Source organism: Colossoma macropomum, unplaced genomic scaffold, assembly GCF_904425465.1.
Source record: "Colossoma macropomum unplaced genomic scaffold, Colossoma_macropomum, whole genome shotgun sequence".
NCBI classification, from domain to species: domain Eukaryota; kingdom Metazoa; phylum Chordata; class Actinopteri; order Characiformes; family Serrasalmidae; genus Colossoma; species Colossoma macropomum.
In genome coordinates, this window is record NW_023494809.1 from 27,013,138 (window position 1) to 27,034,071 (window position 20,934).

Consider the following 20,934-nt stretch of genomic DNA (forward strand, 5'->3'; position numbering starts at 1 on the left):
GTAATGCAGAGATCACCAACCCTGCTTTTGGAGGTCTACCTTCCTGAGAGACTTTAGCTCCAACCCTAATTCACCCCACTAGGGCTGGGCAGTATGACAGTACTTTTTTGTTATTGTGGTAAATTACATCCCACTATATCACAATATGCCTTTCGGAATAAACCATGGATACATAGAACTGCATGTTTCACTACAAAGAGAGCATCATTAGTCCTGTTTAGGCTTATTCAGTGCAACACAGTATGTGAAACATTAAATGAAAAAATAAAGTTTTAAAGTTTTCATAGTATCTTTTAAATTTCCGACATTTCAGATGTCAGAAAAATTAAATATGGTGACATAATTGTGTATTGTGAAAATTGGCTGAAGTATCGCGATACTGTATTTTTACCATGTTGCCCACCTCTAACCCCACCTGATTCTCTTATTATTGCCCTCAGAAGTCTTTGATGAGGTGAATGAGTTTTGGGTTGGAACGGAAATGTGCAGGAAGGTAGATTTCCAGGAGGACGGTTAGTGACCACTGCTGTAATATTCAGAATAGGGCACCTGTGTAATCAGCAGAAAAAGAAAATGTGAGCATATTACTCTGATATTATTCAGTTCACACTGGCTCCAGTTCAGTTTTGTATAGACAGTAAGGTCTTAATGGCCTATTTAACTGATCTGTTGAAGCGTTATAGCCCATCCAGGCCACTTCACTCAGCTGAGACATGCTTACTGCCTCCTAACATCACTTACAGCTCAGTTGGTGGAAAATCATTTTTATATTATATAATAACATTGCAGGGAATATGTTTTTAAATTGTTGTGAGAATGGTCAGACTGGAATACATGTTTTTCATTTCTTACATCACAATTCACTTTGCATGTGCTTATCACAGTTGACACACTGGCAGTGTGTCAGCAGCAGCTAAGGACATTATATGTGCATATCGGTCCTTTCAGAATAGAGGCCTATTCACACTTTCCAACAGGAATGTAAGCTGTCAAGTAGGGGTCAGCAATTTATCTAGAACCTTATATCACAATACATAAAGACACAATGCACCGGCAAAACATGCTAAATCTGTACAAGTACATTTTTTTTTTCAACGTTTCACATACTGCGCATCACAGCATCCATTCAAACAAGACCAATTATGCTCTGTTGGACTCTTAGCATTTATTCACAGTCTCCTAACAACAGGAAGAAACTTCAGACACCTACGCCACTTGGGGAGGTCTGACTAAACCTCTTTTTAGTAACACATCAGTGTTCTGAACTAGTCTTGAATTGCAGGGAATATAATATGAAAAAGAATTTATAAAGCCACTGCTAGCTTGACAGTTCTCTGTCATTTTTTCTAGCAAATCACAGTCCGTAGCATCCAGCGTACCTCTGAAAGAACAATGTGAAATCATTGGCATAGCGTCTGGGTTAGGCACAGTGTACACTGATCCTGTGGATTGGGGCAGCCATCTCCTCATCTTCTGCTTCTTCAGGGTATTTCCAAGCCCCACCTCATTTTCTTAGCCCTCATCATTAGCGCCAGCGTTTCCCGTGAATATATTTTGAAGTTCTAGATATGGTGAAAAGATGTGCTTGTGCCAGTCTGTTCTCCGCTACTATATAGGCTGCCTACTAGTAAAAACTGAGACCTCTGATAAATAATACAAAAACACCCATTTATGCACATTTGCTTAGGATTTCTACCATTTATATAATACTGACTTTGGCTAGATGTGGATTTTAAACTGTTACTTCTCGTCCTCTTCACCTCATTTGTGTGATTGTGTCTTGGAATAAGGAGGCCCTTTCTAGAAGCCTTGCACATGGACCTGGGGATGACCTGTTAGGCCACATCTTTAAATTAATTCACTTGAATATCCATTTATGTTGCTTTTGTGCTGTCTCATCCTGCATTATTTCAAAATAGAAAATAGTCAGAAAGTTCCAGTAAATGTCAAACCATCTATTTAACACTTGCTAGATGTTAAACAGTGCTGCTAACTAGGAGAGAGGAGCTGGTGTACATTAGCTTAGCTAGCATGATAACAGAACATGTTTGATTCTGGTTTACTAAAGCACTGGAAACAATTTAGATGTCTCAAATCTGAGGGGCCGAGGTTGAGCAAGTGCCATCAAAGGTTTTTATTTTATTTTATTTTATTTTGTTTTTTGTAGATAAAGACAAGAGAACAGTATAAGACCCCCCACCCCCCTCCCTCCAAAAAAGAACAAAAAACAAAAAACAGCCAGTTAAAGTTCAGAAACTGTACATATACAGCAGCCCATGCCAAAAACTGTATTAATAAGTAAAAATAAAATGTAAAACATAATAACAGGTGTTATAATCTTGGCAGTTTGGAGGACAAAACATTGAATCAGCTAACTTAATGCTATCTTTACAACCAGGCTACAGGTCCAAACAGTGCCATAGGACATGTCTGACTCTAACTAATCGTGCTCTGCTGAAACAATTGTGGATGATAAAAACTGATGACTGGTGTTGAAGTGACAGAAAACCGAAATTGAACCTGTTCTGTGGTATTTAGGATTGTAGCGTTTTAGCTAAGCTAAGGATCGCTTAGTTAGCAGGCCAAATGTGCCACACGCAGCACTGGCTTGGTTCTAAAACTCGAACTAGCGCTAAAATGATGCAAAGTCTCTATTTGAAATTGTCATCGTTTTGAAATCTTGTCATTTTGAATTACTGCAGTATACATTATTACTATTATATCACCCAACCCTGATGTCTATAGCATATCCACAACGATCTCCACCATCGAGACCTCAGAGAGAGAGAGAGAGGAGCAAAAAATCAGAACTGAACAATAAGGCTTGTACTCTGAAATGTAGGCCAGAATATATCTCCTTTCACGTGTTGGCATGAGAGCAGGGAAGTGGGCCTTTGGCAAGCCGTAAACGTGACTGTCGAAGACTTTACAAGGACATATTTATTTAATAGAGAAAATATTTTTTTAGCTCTGTCATGATGATTTATCCATAAGAGGGTCAGAGATGAGAAGTGGGTGTGTGTTTCCAGTGCGTTAGAGGGCTTGTGGTTATGTGCACTGAGCAGATGTGAGTCAGCCTCCTCCCTGTCTCTGATTGCAGCCTCGCTCTTCAGCTGCAGGCAGGCTTTCAGTCAGGGCTAATCCTCTATTCTGCCCCCTCTTGAGCTCACACTGTGTTTGGAGAGGGCTCTCTTAGTCCTCCCATAACCTCCTGGCCCCCACCCAGTGGGTTTTAGGGGCCGCTGGGGTGCGTAGGAGGGACGGTGGCTGCCCTCGCCTGCAGGGGTGTTTGATGTGATTTAGCCAGAGCTGTGCCTTGCGGTGTAAATCTCCGGCCTCACAGTTTTACTAAATACTGATTTTTTTTTTTAAACATTTTTCATAAAATTACTGTGCAAAATTTCAGCATGATTTAGTTTGAATTTGATTATTTTGGAATGATCCAGAAATAGAAAATATACACCAAATACACAAATGTGACTAGAGGAATGATTTACACAGGAGTGGATTCTTGGCACAACATCTTAAATGCAGTTAATATATGTAGCATTTCTCAATATTATATATTTATATATTTTAAGAATCCTATATTATATAAAATTATGTGATTATTATACAATGTAATTATTATTACATGATTATTATGTAATGTTATGCATACTATTATAAGACTACTCAACCTGTTTTTGGACATTTTAAAATAGATTTTTCCAAAATGTCTGTATATTAAAGCTGTTAAGATGTAAACAAAGTCGTTTAGAGTGTTTTGGTGTGAAATGTGCAATTCATGAGAAACTCAGAATTGTTCTCAACAGCTTTGATAGGAACCAGATGTCTGAAGTGTTTAAAGGTAAAGCAGTTTACAAAGAAAAACATATTTTTTAGCTTCATCCCTATTTTATCACTATCACCATAACATAAAAAATTAGAAGACATGCACACTGGTAGGTTCACTGGTCATTTTGGATAACAATAAAATAGGCCAAATGGGCCTAAAATGAACCATTTCGTATCAAACCACTCTGTAAAACTTTGTTTACCTCTCAATGGCTGAATTATGCAGAAATATGAAAAAATGTTAAAATATTCTTACAACAATTTCAAAATGAGAATTTTTTGCAACTACTCACTAAATTTAGGATGACTTATTTTTTTTTGCAAAGTATGTGCTGTGAGAAAACACTGGTGAATAAAGTGTTATCTTACGATCTCACAATGCACCACAATAGTTGTTATGTAAATGATCTCTAGTAGACGCAGAATAGCTCTATGCACTATGTTGTACATGTCGAAATAGATCTCTAAAGCCGTGTCTGTAGTTGAATTCGTGTCCATGTTAGAAACTCTGGGTCTAATCTGTATTTGAACAAATGAATGCTATTTTCGTCAATCGCTGGGGAAAAAAACAAAATGTGTGTCTAGTGATCGCTTAATTTGTAAGGCTGTTAAAGAGTCAAAATAAATACAAATATTGCTACATGCAAACTAACACTACTGCACATTGAACTGACATCATTAGACTGGCAAACTCACCAAAACCCCACATAAGCCAGCAAGCTTGTCAAACATAGTAGTTCAGCTGTTTTATCAGATTTAGGCTCCAGTTTGAGGAGCTGTGGTTATATAATAGTGAAGTTTAATACTATACTTATTTTCATGCCGTTTCCATGCAGGAGTGTTAGCTTGCTTGTAGCATGTATGTAGCATTTTTCACATTTTGATAGCTAAACAACCTCATAATTTGAGGGTTTAGTGAAAGTACACAAGACAAAACACACAGATCAGGCATAACATTATGACCACCTCCTTGTTTCTACGCTCATTGTCCATTTTATCAGCTCCACTTACTGTACAGACTGTAGTCCATCTGTTTCTCTGCGTACTTTGTTAGCCCCCTTTTTACCCTGTTCTTCAGTGGTCAGGACCCCCATGGACCCTCACAGAGCATTAGTTGGGTGGTGGATCATTCTCAGCACTGCAGTAACACTGACGTGGTGGTGGTGTGTTAGTGTGTGTTGTGCTGGTCTGAGTGGATCAGGCACAGCAGTGCTGCTGGAGTTTTTATGACACTGGAATGATTACCTTCCATGCTCAGAACTTTTCAGCCCTGCAGTGGAAAAGAAGCCTATGAGTTCTGTCACAGAGTGATGAGCAAACCTGTGTAACATTAATGTATGAAATTGTTTAGTCATTCATAGATTCTTTTCCTCATAATGCTGGTCTGTAAGCTCCTGACTTTCCAGTGTAGGGAATAGATATTAGGACCATCACAGTGGAGGAGAGAAGGAGTGAAGGAGAGAAAGAAGGAAAAAAGTGGGAGAGAGAGTGAGCATATAAGAGAAGAAGAAAGAGGACGAGAGAGTGAGAACATGAGAAGGAAAGTGTGAGAGAGAAAGGCGAAGTCTGTGGGTGCCTGAGAGAGAGAAAGAGAGAGAGAGAGGAGGAGGCATGGAGAGAAATAGAAAATGTGAGAGAAGGAAAGTGGCAGAGAGAGAGAGAGACTGAGGCATGATGAGGGGACGGAGAGAGAGCACTGGACCAGGACACTCACATCAACAGCCTCTCGCTCTTATGAGATCCGACACTGCCGTTACCCTGGAAACGCTACCGGAGGTGTGGATGGAAGGAGGAGAGAGCGATGGCGGTCGGGCCGACGCTCCGAGTGCGCGGCCCCTCGTGTGTACCGTTAAAATATTCAGTAGACGACTCTGAGAGCAGCCAGGCGTGTGTTTGTTTTCAGTGTATATATCTTTAATCACCGCGGACATGATCGAAATCAGATCCATTACTTACAGCACACAAAGCTATGAAAACAAACCTGGAATACATACATTACATATAACCATTCAAACAATATACATATTGTTTTGTGGCCAGGCTGACTGATAAATGCATGTGTATATGTATGTAGTAGGTAGTCTGCTTTGTACAGATTATGCCATTGGTCCTTCCCAGCACATACTATATGCATGCATTCTGTTTTCTTTTCAGAATATGTGAAAGAAATATGTAAAAATGACTGAAATATGATTAATTACATATAGCCTGTAAGGCTATGAAAATGAACCAGAAAAAAAATCATGAATACATACATATTTCTGCACTTATACATTTTTTGAACATTTCATAAAGGGATGCGTGAATGGAAAATGAAAAATCTAGCCATGGCTGCATGTATTGTGAACTAGAATGCTTATGAGGTGGTGTCAAGATGAAGAAGGCGGCTTTGCAGATGCCCTGCTGTCCCAAAGTTCAACAATTTAGCCTTAGCTAAGCGTTCATAATTTACTTGAAATAACAGAAATCGCAAGACCGTATATGCATATATTGCATATAGACTATTATCATAACAATAATCGTTAAAAATAAAAGTAAAAAGCTGCCCATATGATGACCACTATCATACAAGGCTCTTTGAAGTCATGACCGGAGTTGAGAACCCTGCCATAGAGCACTGTGAAGCCGCTCCAACATATAATACAGCATGGAACAACTTACTTGTACTTATACTGTACCACTATAAAATATGCTACATACTGCTATGCTGGAGTTAATGTATAACTGCTAACTTACCCCTTAACCCTGAAGATCAGCACGCAGACTGCTGGTCACCATAGCAATGCAGACAACAGTCTCACCTAGCTAGTAGCTATCGAAAAGCCAAAGAGAAAGATTCAAGAGGAACAAAGATAATTTGGAGACAAACTCAGTTTGTCGTTTTGTTTTTGTGACTTGTACTTCATATACACAAAGTCTGTGAGTGTAAACATGCATGCCTTCATGAGACTGAGCATTTTTACTTCTCCACACTGGGTGGGATGTGAGTTTTCATCTGTTTGAGGGAGAAAAAGTTTTCCCTCTGCTCCTCCTTCTGCTGTGCTGCAGCTGTGTTCGTTGTGACTGTTTTTAAGCTCTGCTCAGAGGAGGGACTGTTTCATTGATCGGACTGTAACAGTGTAGAGGGAGCTTGCGAAAACAGAGCTGCTCTGCGTCTTTACAAAATCATTGTTGAAACTGCAACTTATTTGACTAAATTGTGGAACGTTATTGTGCAAGTTTATCACGATTTACCCAAATCATAACTAATTAGCAGTTTTTATGTACAACTGGTTTGTACGCATGTAAAAAATGCAATAAAATATGTCAGAAAATAATATCCATAAATCATAAATCCTTTTTCTATAAAGTTGCTATGATGGAGTTGTGAGATTGCTCCAACAGAAATGATGTGTATAATGCACATATAGTATAGAAACCTCAAAAACAGATAATGCCTTAGTGTATGCACACATTTTGCGTCTTTAGTCACTAAAGACAGGACTAAAATGAGATTCATTATATATCATTAAGGCTACATACACATATACAAATAGATATCGCTGTTGTTGGAAGAAAACCTTGTATCTCCAAAATGGTAACTTTACAGGAAAAGGAAAAAACCTACTTTACTTTTAATTTACGTCAGTGGAACCTGAATTTTTTCTTTTGGTCCATTCACCATGAAATTTACACAGAATGTAAAAGTCAACAGGCCTTTTCAGATTATGTCAAAAAATTTTAAAAATGGAGATACAGTGTTTTCTTTGGACAGCAGCAACATATAAAGTTGCACACATACAGTATGGAAACCTCAGATGTAGTGATTATGCTTTAGTCTTTCCCAGCACTGTTGCTGTTGGAGGAAAACCTTAGATTTCGTTTTTCACATGATTTGAATGCACCAGCTGGCATTTACTTTTTTAAATTTTATGATAAATGGATGCATAGAAAAGATTCAAAATTGCTTAGCATAAAATTTTGTTACATTAAAAGTTAAGAATGTTTTTCCTTCTCCTTTACATTACCATTTTTGAATCCTGAGGTTTTGTTCTGGCAGCGAAAATATGTATCTTCAATCTCAAAGAACCATTAGGCTTATATTTGCATTACATTTACAAGATTGAAACATGGACCATTATGTATACCAGATATGGCTGGGAAAACAAACTAAAAATATCATAAATGCAAATGCATGTTATTGCTGTTGAAAGAAAACCTCAAATATTTGAAATTCTAACTTCATAAAAGAAGGAAAAACAAAAAACATGGGCAAAAAATATGATGGTAAAAAAGTAAAGAAAGGTAATCCTTTATTAGTCCCACAATGGGGAAATTCACAATGCTACATACAGCAAGGGATAGCAAGGCACTCAAGAAAAGAGGTACAGAGAAGAGAATTAACAAAATAATTACAGTTTGTTACTTATTACTGTAGTTTTATGACCATAACAGATATATTTCTATGTGTACAGTATGATATCCTCAGATGTAGTGACCACACCTTCATCTTTCCCAGCAGTCAGTATGTGTGTATTCTGTTTTAGTGTATTTCATCATCAGATCTGACAGTGCTGGAAGCTTTTAGGACCTTCTGCTTTCTTCCCCAGATGATTTTAACCCTCGGCACTTGTGCCCTTCGCCAGTAAAGACCCCACTGCTGCAGAACTCATGTGTGTTTTCCCCTCTGTGAGTGTGTGTTGGTGTGTGAGTGGAGCTGTGTGCTTATTTGTTTATCTGAGTATGTAACTGTGTTGTGTGAATGTAGAGATTTAGACAGGAACAGCATGTCTTCAGGATCTGAGCAAGATTTACAGGGTCATAGAAGCTCTCTCTCTCTCTCTCCCTCTCTCTCTCTCTCTCTCTCTCTCTCTCTCTTCTCTCTCTCTCTCTCTCTCTCTCTCTCTCTCTCTCTCTCTCTCTGACTCATTAAAGATGAAAACGTCAGTGACTCTGTTCATCACTCTGTGCTCGAGCCCAAAACAGGAGGGCCTCGTTTGTACCAGTCCTCACACTCTGACACCTTCATTAACACTTCACCCCTCTCTCTCTCTCCTTTGCTTCCTCACTATCTCTCTCTCTCTCTCTCTCTCACTCCTTTTCCTTTGCTTCTTCTTTTTTCCTCCTTTGCTTCCTCGCTTTTTCTCTCTTCTTTGTTTTCTCTCTCTCTCCCTTTTGCTTCTGCTCGCTCTCTCTCTCTCCTCTCTCTCTCTCTCTCTCTCTCTCTCTCTCTCTCTGTCCTTCTCCTTTGCTCACTCTCTCCTTTGTTTCCTCTTCTCTTTCTCTCTCCTTAATTCCCTCAGTTCTTTTTTCACTCACTCCACATCCCTTTACTTCTCTCTCTCTCTCTCACTCTCTCTCTCTCTCACTCTCTCGCTCTCTCTCTCTCATTGCTCTGGTGTTGTTGCTGTGTTCTGAAGGCTGCTGACACACTCTGCCATGCTGTCAGTGGTGTGGTGTTGTGTGTGTGTGTGTGTGTGTGCGCGTGTGTGTGCGTGTGTGTGTGTTTGGTGTGCTGACATTTCTGCACCATCACTTACTACACACACTGCATAATTCATCAACTCCGAACCGCCTCCTCCTCCTCCTCTTCCTCTTCGTCCTCCTCCCCACACAGCACAGCCCTTCATACTCTTTAATTAGAAGCACAATTAATCCTCTTCCTCGACCATTCGCATCAATCTCAATCCATCTCCCCTTTTCCTCTCTCATCATCTTTTACTGCCCCTCTATTTCTCTCTCTCTCTCCCTCTCTCTCTCTCCCTCTCCCTCTGTGTCTTTCCTTCTCTTTCAATGAAAGTGATATAAGTGATATTAGTGTAAGTTGATATTTTTATTTGCAGTTTTTGCCGTTTTTAAGCTCGGTTTTGGGAAACACTATGGTTCAAAGATTTGGAATCACTGTTTTCAGTAATATAAAACCAGTTTAGCTGCAGAGACACATAAAATGATTCTAATATGATACTTATGTTCTATAAGGTTCACACAGTTTGTTCAAACTGTAGGGCAGGCATGGTGGGTAGTGCTGTTGCCTCACAGCAAGAAGGGCCTGGGTTCGATTCCCCGGCCTGGTGACCAGGATCCTTGCGGTGTGGAGTTTGCATGTTCTCCCCGTGTCTGCGTGGGTTTCCTCCCACAGTCTAAAGATATGCAGTCAGGTCAACTGGAGATATTAAATTGCCCCTAGGTGTGAATGGGTGTGATTGTATATGTCTTTATGTCTGCCCTGTGATGGACTGGCGACCTGTGCTCGCCCAGTGATCGCTGTGATAGGCTCCAGGACCCCCCCGTGACCCCGAAGGATAAGCGGCTTAGAAAATGTGTGTTCAAACTGAAAAATTAGAAATGTTCAATGTGCAGAGCTGCAAAAAGCTGCAAACAATTTACTCTGATCAACTAACTATTCAAAGTAATTTTGTGACAAGAAATTACAGTGTTAATAACATTTATTACAGTGTTAATAACATTTGCTAATTTTTTAGCATGTCTTAGCTTCTCATAGCTCCAAATTACTTTACATTCGTTCCTGTTTGGGGGTTTATAACATTTCAGTCTACACTGTCTGAGAAAAGTGACTCCAAACTTTTGAACAGGAGTGTCATTGTGTATATTTTACTGTTGTTTGTCCCAGGTAGTTTTAAATGTGCTCTCTCTCTCTCTCTCTCTCTCACTCTCTCTCTCTCTCTCTCTCTCTCTCTGTGTCTTTCAGTGAGTGTGATAGTTAAGGAAAGGAAGAGTCGGGACAGCATCACGTTGGCCTGGCAGGCCCCAGAGCCTTCCGACGGGACGGTGGTGGAGTACGAAGTCACCTACTACGAAAAGGTTAGTCCCTTTGGTGTCACGCCGAACCAGACTAACTGGCTAATCTCTAGGCTGACCTTTCTGGCCCTGTCTGAGCCCGTTCTGATTGGACATATGGTAACTGCTGAGGCACAGCTTTTTTATCACACCCTGGGGAGCCACTTGGATGTCAGCACACAGATAGATTCTTTTCCGTCCCAATTACCATTCCTGGATGACTGGGCGACCCTAAACACATCTCCTCATCCCTATGGTGACACAGCTGTCCTGGATGATTTGCAGACGTTGAGATGAAGGACGTTTGAGATGCTTGAGCCTCAGACACACGCTCCATTCATCAAGCCTGTCCAGTCCACACAGGGGACTTAAAGCAGTAGTTTGGTGGAAAAATCACATTTACAGAATTACATATTGTTAGATGTCTTGAAGTTGGCTTCTTTAGTTTTGCACTGGAGCTATGAGGCTATTTTAACTAAGAAATAAGAGGCATACACACTAGCCACGCTTACATGCAGCCTAATAATTCGTTGATAATCTGACTAATAGCTTGATCGTAAAAGAATACGTCCATGTATACACCTCAGTCGGAATAGACTAATCTGATTGAGGCCATTTGGAATACAATTACTATCCGATTGATCGAGGTGGGTAATCCTGTAAATAATCTGTTAAATAGGAGAATAATATCTGTGTAAATGCTTGTATCTGATTACATTCCCTATCTGAGAGTTTAAGTCCGTTCTGATCATGTGCGTCACGTCATAGTGAAAGTTTATAACGTTCAACATGGCGGAGCAGAAACTGGTCTGCAGAGGAGACGAAGTTTATGGTCTGATCTTTAAAAGACGGCGATGGGACGGACGTCCAGTTTATGTGTCTCAGAACACGACGTCTTCCTCTCGGCCTTCTTTAATAAGGACATGTGAAGGACGTTTTCCTGACTCTGACATCATTTTAAAGCAATTAGAAACACAAGCACTGCTCACTGCTGCTCATCTCACTCTGACTGGACTCTCGTGATGCTCGTTGTCATGGTCACATCTACACTAAGTGGTGCTCTGCGCATAACTCCATGCTTAAAACTTCCATGAAGCCATGTTGAGTTATTAAGTAATCTCAGATAGAATGGCTTTGGGAGTTTCTTACACTGTATTTTTCTGTCCTGGGTGACATCACTGTTTGATGTGACAAAAGCTAATGTTTTAAATTCGTAACATCACTAACATTTAACATTTAAAGCTGTCAAAACAAACAGGACTGATCAATAGAGTCGACATGCATGAACCTACATCTGGTTGATCTACCAGACAGCAGGTAATGTAGTTAATTTTAATATTATTTATGGGTACATACAGCTTTTGTCTCCCATATTTTGTTTTGCTTGGCCATACAGCATCAAAACAGCAGGCATCAGTAGCCTGCTTTTAATGTTGTTTAAGCTTTTGTTTTATGAATGTATTGCATAGACTTGAGATTGTGTGCAATAAACTATCATCATTTTGCACCCTGTAGCCACCGCTGATTGACTGGTGGTGGGGGGGCATGGTATCAGGCTTTAAGACCAGGGGTGACCAATCTCATCCACAAAGGGCTGGTGTTGCTATTTATTCCAATCAGCAGGAACATACCTTATATAAGTTATATTCATAAGGTTTATATAAGGGGTGTGTGTGTGTATGTATGTATATATATATATATATATGTGTATATATATATATATATATATATATATACACACACCATATGATTAAACAAGTAGTATCAGTTGTGCTTCTGCTTGATTTGAATGCAGACCTGAAGCCACACTGAGTCTGATGATGTACACTGATATAAGCATGGACTACACATTAAAAGAAAACATGCATAAATAAAACAGCATAAATAACAAGTTTATAAGACAAATATGATACTTCTGTGCCTCCTAAAAGTGAGCACAGTGCATTTTCTGATATTTAAATTGCTTGATTGGCAGTTGTGACGGATGGACTCTGTCAGCAATTCGTGAAGCCGTCGTCAATCAGCTCAAGCCTGGTGTCGCAGTTTTTCAGAACTGAGATTTTCTGTCTTTTAATTGTCCAGTGTAGCTCTCCTATTTAGGGGTTGCAAGGCGGTCATTAATATAGCTGCCGGAAGGAAAATATCACGTAACTGAAACGGACGAATACTGATATCTGAATATTGTGTCAGAAACCACGTAAGCAGGTCTGCTTGAGATTACTCAACAGTTCGACATGGTTTGAGGCAAGTGTGATGATTTAGGCAAGCAGTTTGCACAATGCTAACCTGAGGCTGTAAGCTTCCATTAATTGTTAGCTACATTAGCATAACAGCTCCAGTGCAAAAATAAAGAAGCAAACATCAGACAACAGACGTGTCTCGGCTGTTTGGCTCTGGGGAAAACCGTGTATTTGATTTTCCCCGAACTGTCACTTTAAGAAGGTGCTGAGAAGCACAGCCAACAACCTGTACCTCACTTGGCTCTCCTGCAGGAGAGAGCAGGGAGACGTGCGATGATTATTATGATTTATGCAGGTGATTATGGGCTATATGGCTTTGAGATGAAGATCACAGATGGGCAGGCTTGGCAGCTGCCGGTGAGCGCGCTCCGTTTGATGTCGGCCATTTGGCCCACCCTGGCTTCGGACGAGGCTCGGTAAACTCGGCCATTTTTCACTCTTAGAGTATAAGGACCTCGAACCGAGAGAGCGGCCCGCCTGAATGAGACGCCACATGCCGCTGGGTGAAGTCAACATGAAGGAAGATGAATGGATATCAATAAGCTGTGAAATATTAATGCGGACACTGGGGTGGTTAATTCTCTTCAGGACAAGACAATAGGATGATGAAGCGGCTGTCTGACGCCTTCCCAGGGATCAATGCTGCCTGATCATTTGTTTCAATGAGCGCTAGTCGCTATCCTGCGGGAAACCACCAGGTCCTCACAAAATGCACCGATTTGCGTTTTTTCCTCTCCTGGATTAGTGGGGGAAAAGCACTGTTAGCAGTCTGCGCTTGACATGAAAGAGTGCTAAATTAGGCACTAATTGTTAATTGACAATCGACTGATTTTAATCCAATCTGCACACTTTGTTCCTCTTTAAACATCTGTGCAATACATTGATGACACAAGAATCAGCAAGTGCAGACAGTGCAGTCACAAATAGTAGCAGGACTCATTACAGAATGACAGGATTTCCACTAAGGCCCAATCCCATTTCTTCTTTTTACCCCTACCCCTTGTTTTTGAGTGTCACCCTAACCCCTTGGAACTGAGTTACAAGGGGTAGTGGTTGAAAAAAAAAAAAAGAACATTACTTCATTAGCAGCTACCAGCGCTGCTCTGTAGGCGACCCTGCCAGTCTGCAGTGACAGCAGAGGAGGGTAAAGTTCAGCTCCTCACTGCTGGGCTTTAGTTACATTTAGGGCATCATATGCCTTCAAAGAGGGGGGCAATTATTTATTATCACCCACCCCTAATTCTTCAGTGATGTGAAGCTGAAGTCAGATATTCTCCAGCTTCTTGTTTAAATGTTCCCGTTCCACCTTCAAGGGTGCAGCTGTTACATTCTGGTGCTTCAGGCATCAGAACTGCTGGACTGTTTAAGGTGGAACGGGCAGGTTAGCTAGCTAGCTACCAAAACCTTAGAATTGTTATAAAGAAAACAACCATAATACATTGAAACGACACTAAACTAAGATAATACAGTGGTTATAGTAATTTTTAACAGAGAAAATTCTCACATTTGTGGGTTTCTTTGGTCGCTCGCACAGCCATCTTGCTGGTTTTTCTTTTTTTTCTCATAACACTGTTTGGAGTCTCTGAAAACCCTCCGTTTGGAGGGCCATGTAGCCCTGACATTTCGCCCCACCCCTCTATCTCAGCAAAAATTGGGACAGCCTACCCCTAGACGTGAACACGCAAAACAGAGGGCTAAGGGCTAAGTGGTAGGGGAAAAGGGCGAAATGGGATTCGGCCTAAGTAACCGCTTTTTGGAGACTTTTTTGGAGAGCTTAAAGTAAAGAAGCAGCTGCTAATACAGCTGTGTTCAGCCATCATCCAAACCATTCTGACATCGTCTGTCATTGTCTTGTATGGAAATACACTGTTGCACTAAATAGAAGCATCAGTTTATTGTAAGGAAGGCCTCAAAACAATTGGATTGGGGACATAAATGAATAACTTATTAACTGTTTACTGACAAATAAAGAAACATAGCAGTTCCTCTTTGAATAGGTGGGTTAATCATTCAAGATGAAAAACATTTTTGAACTGTAATCATTAAATGTCACAGCCTAAAATCAGTTGTTGTGCTGCCACTTTAATCAACAGTCAAGACTTCTCTCTCGCAGGCACTGAATATAAATCAAGAGTGTCAGTCGGAAAAATAAGTCATATAAATTTCCTGCCGTCTCCGTCTCTTCACCAGACGCTAAACTGACTTACAAAGAAGACGTACTGTATCTGTATTAGGAGAGCTGCTCTTGTGTCAAAACATCGTTACAGTGTATTTATTTATACATGGCAGCTCCAATATGTGGTGACAATTTCTTGCAAAAGAAAAAAAAAAACAAAACAACAACGACAACAAAAAAAATCATTTATCTGTCAAAGTGGCAGCTGGAGAAAACTGCTCATTTCAGACCCAGCTGTGGCGTTTGCACATACTGAACTGCATCAGTCTGCTAGATTTACACTCCTCATCTCAGATAGTAGGAGTTAGAAGTAGTTAGTCTTGGATAGTAGCAGCCATTATTACCTTACACACCTTTTAGATCATTATTTATACATTATGTGGTGTTTATGTCTCCCTTGTCTTACATGTCACCCTTACTGTTTGATAACTCGATGGCTCTCGAGGAGCTATAGTGAATTCAAATACCTCCAGCATTGCTGTGAGCAAGTAAGACATCTTGAACCTGATACAGTAAAGGAAAGTGGTTATTCATGGTTTTGCATTTTTAATATAAAGCATAACACGTCATAATATAAAGTGGTTAGGCATGGTTAAGTATGACCTGTAATGAAGTGTGTGTGTATATATATGTGCTTATGTCCTAATACTCAGAGTGCATACATGGTTTTATACAGTACTGAGCAAAAACCAGAGGCAACCCTTCATTTAATACAGTCAAAATAAGTACAAGTACAGTCAAAATAAGTACAGCTCAACACAGAATCTGAAAGGAAAAAAGAAGAACATCTGGAAAATGAACAAAGGAGCTGCTGGTGTTCGCAGAACAATGGACTGACCACCCCAGAGTCCAGATCTCAACATCATTGAATGCGTTTGGGATTTCTTGGATCGTGAGAAGCAGAAAATTCAACTAACTTCTAACACTGAATGCTGGAGGGGTGGCAAGATATCCCTGTAGGTTTCTTTGAAAATCTGAAAAAAATAGATTTTCTATTTAGTTTGTTGGGGCTTTTGTGTAATTTTTTGTTTAAGATATGTTTTTCTGCTTTTTTCCTGATGCTGAAAAATGAATAACTTGTACTTTATGGCTGCTTTGACTGGAAATGAAGTAATAGAAGAGTCATTGCTGACTTGCACAGTACTATATGTCTTAGGCTAAAGTGGGTTTATGTGGTTATGTGCTTATACGTGGTTTTATGTGTTTTTATATGTCCTAATGACCAGTGGTAGTGTGTGTGTGTGTGTGTGTGTGTGTGTGTATGTATATACATAACCACTAGTCATTAGGACGTATAAAAAACACATAAGCACTAAATTCTAAATATTAGGACGTACATAACCACATAAACCCACTTTAGCCTAAGCCAATATAATATAAACTTATATAGATCCTTATATAAAATATCTTTGTCTCCTTTAGAACCAGAGGGATCAAAACTACACAGTGCTAAAGACCAAGTCCAACAGTATGACAGTTGAAGGGCTGAAGCCGGGCACTACCTACGTGTTCCGGGTCAGAGCTCGCACTGACGGGGGCTACGGCAACTACGGAGGAGAGATCGAGCTGGAGACAAGCCATGAAGGTGAGACCAAAGTCATATCCACACATATACACACGCACACGCACGCACACACACACACACACACACACACACACACACACACACACACACACACACAATGCTTCCTTTTTATTCCTTACACGTACAACATCAGCCAAAAGTTTAGACACACCTGAATGAATGTAGATTAAACACGATTTAATTGAATGGCTAATGCTTCAAAAACACAAACATAAGTCTGTTTATCGATCTGTCTATCTATCTATCTATCTATCTATCTATCTATATGTCTATGTATCTGTCTATCTATCTAGCTCTCTATCTGTCTATCGAACTATCTGTGTCTGTCTAATGTATCCATCTATCTATCCATCTATCGAACTATCTGTCGAACTATCTGTGTCTATCTATCTATCTATCTGTCTATCCATCTATCTGTCTATGTATCTATCTATCTATCGAACTCGATCTGTGTGTCTGTCTATCTGTCTAGCTATTTATCTGTCTATTGAATTGTCTATCTATATGTCTGTCGAACTATCTGTCTGTCCAGCTATCTGTTTGTCTGTTGAACTGTCTATCTATCTATCTGTCTGTCTATCTATCTATCTGTCTGTCTATCTGTCTGTCTGTCTGTCTATTTTAGCACAGAAACCCACCAATCAAATATTGTTTTGAAATACTGGTCACCTCTAAACATCTGTACAATACAGTATTTTCAACAACTATATAGCAAAACTGATATGATTCCAATATCACTGTACATCCCTAAGGAAAACCTTAGATATGTCCAAACTTTTGACTGCTGCTGTTCAGTGCTGTACTGCTCCTTTCAGTTCCCTGCATCTTTTCACTCTAGCTCCTACTCGCTCTCATTTCAGCAGGTGTCTCAGGCGTCCTTTGTTGTCTCTATGCTCCCTCTCTCCACTTTCTCAGTCTGTGAAGTGTCCAGTGCTGCTGTGTCCCCAAAACTCTTCCTTTCTGTTGTACTTCAGAGAACCTACTGGGTCAAAGACACCATCAAACCCCCAAAGAGGGCTAACGAAAACTGACTGACTGCAGCTTTAAAAGATCATCAGCACCCCTGACTGCTCATTTCTGTGTTAGTTAAGGAGAGGGGTGTGCAGTGCACTTTCCACTCCTGGGCCAAGGGCTGCCATGTGTTTTTAATTTTGTCTGTCTGCCTTTGTGAAAATGACACAGTGCTTGAGACAGCTGATTTTAATCTCTTGTTGTTGTGAAATAATTATGCATACATGCTTTATCTGACAAATGAGTCCCTGGAGGCTCTGTGCACAAACACACACTGCAGCTCGTTCTTCTCCTACAGTGTTGTGGGAAGAAAACAGAATTTTTAATACTGTAATCACAAATACGTTACATATTATATTCAAGGTCCACCTATAAATGGTAACAAATGTCACTACTGTGTCACCATCTTCATAAATATAGCAAGGCGCACAATAATAAAGAAATTGCTATGAAATATATGACTCCATAAAGAGTGTCATGAGAGAATTCGATGCTACTTACAGTTTAACACTGTTCAGTAAAATATGACCCACATTTTTTTTTTTAGCATTTCTCTCCACTGCCTCTGTAGATTTGTCTAGATTTGGATCATGTTTTCCCTCATAAATCCTGATGAATTCCATTCAGTCAACCCATTGTGGGGGTTTTGCACCTTGTGAGGTGCCGCAGAGCTGTCAAATGGCATCCTTCAGGATTTCTCTACGTGTGGCCTCATGGGGCACAGCATGCTGATTGAACTGGAGAACTCTTGACATTTCTGTTTTGTTATGCCGTCTGGTTGTTTGCATACAGTATGTAATCTGTGGATTGTCATGGTTAAAGTGCTAGTACTGCAAGGAGATTATGTTAATGAAGCATGCAAGCAGTTTATCGGCGTTCCATCAGAACTTCGTACACGGATATTTTAAAGCTTAATAAAAACAGATCTATGCAAAATGTGAAAGGTGGCTTTATTTAGGACAGTCCAACATATAGCCAGGCAACAATAGTCCAGGCAAGTCCACATTCACTATACATTATATATCGCTGTTGTTGTCGGCAGAAAATGTCTCCATGTGGGTTAATTTCATGATGAATGGACCAAAAGAAACAGCCCAAAATTACTTGGAGAAAACTCTGGTTCCGTTGACTTACATTAAAAGTAAAGTAGGTTTTTTCCTTCTCCTGTAAAGTTATCATTTTGGAGATACAGTATGTCTTATAGTTAAATACAGTAGAAGCACCCATCTTTTTTTTATTTGAGGATTTAACCCAGTTTTCTCCCCAATTTAACTAGGTCGCCCCCTATCACACAATGCTATGAAGCTGGGACGGAAAAGGCTACCACATTCCTCCATTTCACATAAAGCACCACCATGTCTTTTCAAACTGCTGCCAATATAGCCTTACTTGACAGCTCGAAAGAACCCATCTTGAAGCCCCATTTTTTTTCTGAACACTTTATAATAAAATGTAAAAAAACTTCCAATATTTTACTCAGTAAATAAACAGTAATTGTGCATTAAATTCTACAGAAGTGTGCTCTCTGTAGAGGAAGTGTTAGGGTTATTAAGCTTATTTTTGATTTAAAAAAATCAATGTCAGTTGACCAAGGCGCCCAAACTTTTGCACACGACTGTATTTAGTGTCGGAAACCATATAATTTTTAATTAACAACTCGACATAAGTGAAAGATGATTTAAGGATGCAGTTTGCACATAGCTAATCACTGGGCTGAGTTTTCATTACTTGTTAGATACATTAGCTTCGTAGCTCCAGGGCGAAACTGAGGAAGCAAACCTCATGTATTGGCTGAATGACTACATTTGGGGAGAGGGGTCACTGTGTAACTGATTATTTGATAAACTGTCACTTTAAGATGAACATATATTAAAATAATAGCTGCTAATTCACACAGTGAACATAGTGAACATGACAAAAGGGTAGAGTTTCTGATCAATATGATCACTAACAGTCCTGAAAGTGAAAATATATGAGTTGCGTTTATAGTAGTTATAACTGCTGTGGACGTTGAGTCTGAACGTGTGTGTTTGGCTTGCTTTTCTTCACAGACATGTTGGCAGTGGGTGACCCGAACCAGCAGACCATCCTGGCTGTGTCCATAGCAGGAGGAGTGGTCCTGCTCATCCTCCTGGTGGCTTGTTTTGTGGTCAGTGGCAGGTAAGAGCTCTAAAATTACACTGTGAAAAATAGTAGCTACTCTAGTTTTCTGCAGCTTCTTCCTACAGTGCTTAAGGAGTTTAAGGGGAGGATGGAGTTGAATATGGATTTAACTCCGACTGCAAGAGTCTGTATGTGGGTCCACATTTCTCTCTTCACTCTCATAACTATATCATTTACATATTTGTAGTTACTGAGTAATTCATATGAAGCACTAGGTAATAAGAACTGAGATTAATAACTAAGGGTGCCTACACACTAGACAATGCAAAGATGGTGCAGTAGACTCATACGCATGCAGATCTTGTCGTTCTAGAAGACGTGTACATGGCTGGAACGGGGCGGAGTTTGTCCTGTTTGAAATCCAGCGGGGAAAAGATTTGGACCAGAAACAAAGAAATATTGATAGAAAATTGGGACGATGGCTACATACAGAGCCAAGCACAACAGCCATGAAAGCAAAGAAGTCATATAGAACAGGAAAAGACTAAACAGCGTAGTTACTCTCATCCATCTTGGATTTTCATTTGTTTTCTTCCCGCATTTTTCTGTTGGTTGACATGCCTTCATGTCGGAATCCGGTGCAGCAAAAGTTGAAATGGTTTGAACTTTTCGACGCTCGACACTGCATACAGGCACGTTTCTAGTCCAATAGAGCTGACGCAGCGTCCTCACTGAAATACACTGGGGGTCTGCATTTCTGACGGTGTGTCAGCTTCTAGTGTGTAGGCACCCTAAATAATAAGCCTATGGTTTAAGGGGTTCACATGTTTGTTCAAATAATTTCATTTGTCTAAACCAGGGGTGTCAAACTCAACCAGTAAAAGGGCCCTGTTACAAAATCTCATCTGTGGGCCAGATGAGAAAATGTTTTTATTTTCATTTTTAATTAATGTTGTGCTGTAACCCAAACTGGCCATTGTTCATTCAAAATGTGCCAAAACTTCAACAGTAACATACAGACACTTGTAGTAGACCTTGAAATATTACATGGACACTTGAAATATTCAAAATTTAAATGTCCCCAGGAGCTCAGTCTTTAAACTCACCTATCTGCTTGAATTAGACACCTGACATCATTTCTTTGTTGTAAGTTCATCAAGACTTGGGCTCAGTTTCTGACCTGCTGAGCTGATGTTAAGTGTTTA

The 20,934-nt window shown here is 40.0% G+C and overlaps 1 protein-coding gene across 1 annotated transcript in view; it reads left to right on the top strand.

The window, feature by feature from the left end:
* ek1 (eph-like kinase 1) overlaps positions 1 to 20,934 on the top strand; it is a 134,835-nt gene that overhangs the window by 71,897 nt on the left and 42,004 nt on the right. The window contains exons 6-8 of the mRNA XM_036558388.1: positions 10,526 to 10,638; positions 16,453 to 16,615; positions 19,678 to 19,786. Of these exons, the coding sequence (XP_036414281.1) occupies positions 10,526 to 10,638; positions 16,453 to 16,615; positions 19,678 to 19,786 (385 nt within the window). The remainder of the gene's footprint in view (positions 1 to 10,525; positions 10,639 to 16,452; positions 16,616 to 19,677; positions 19,787 to 20,934) is intronic.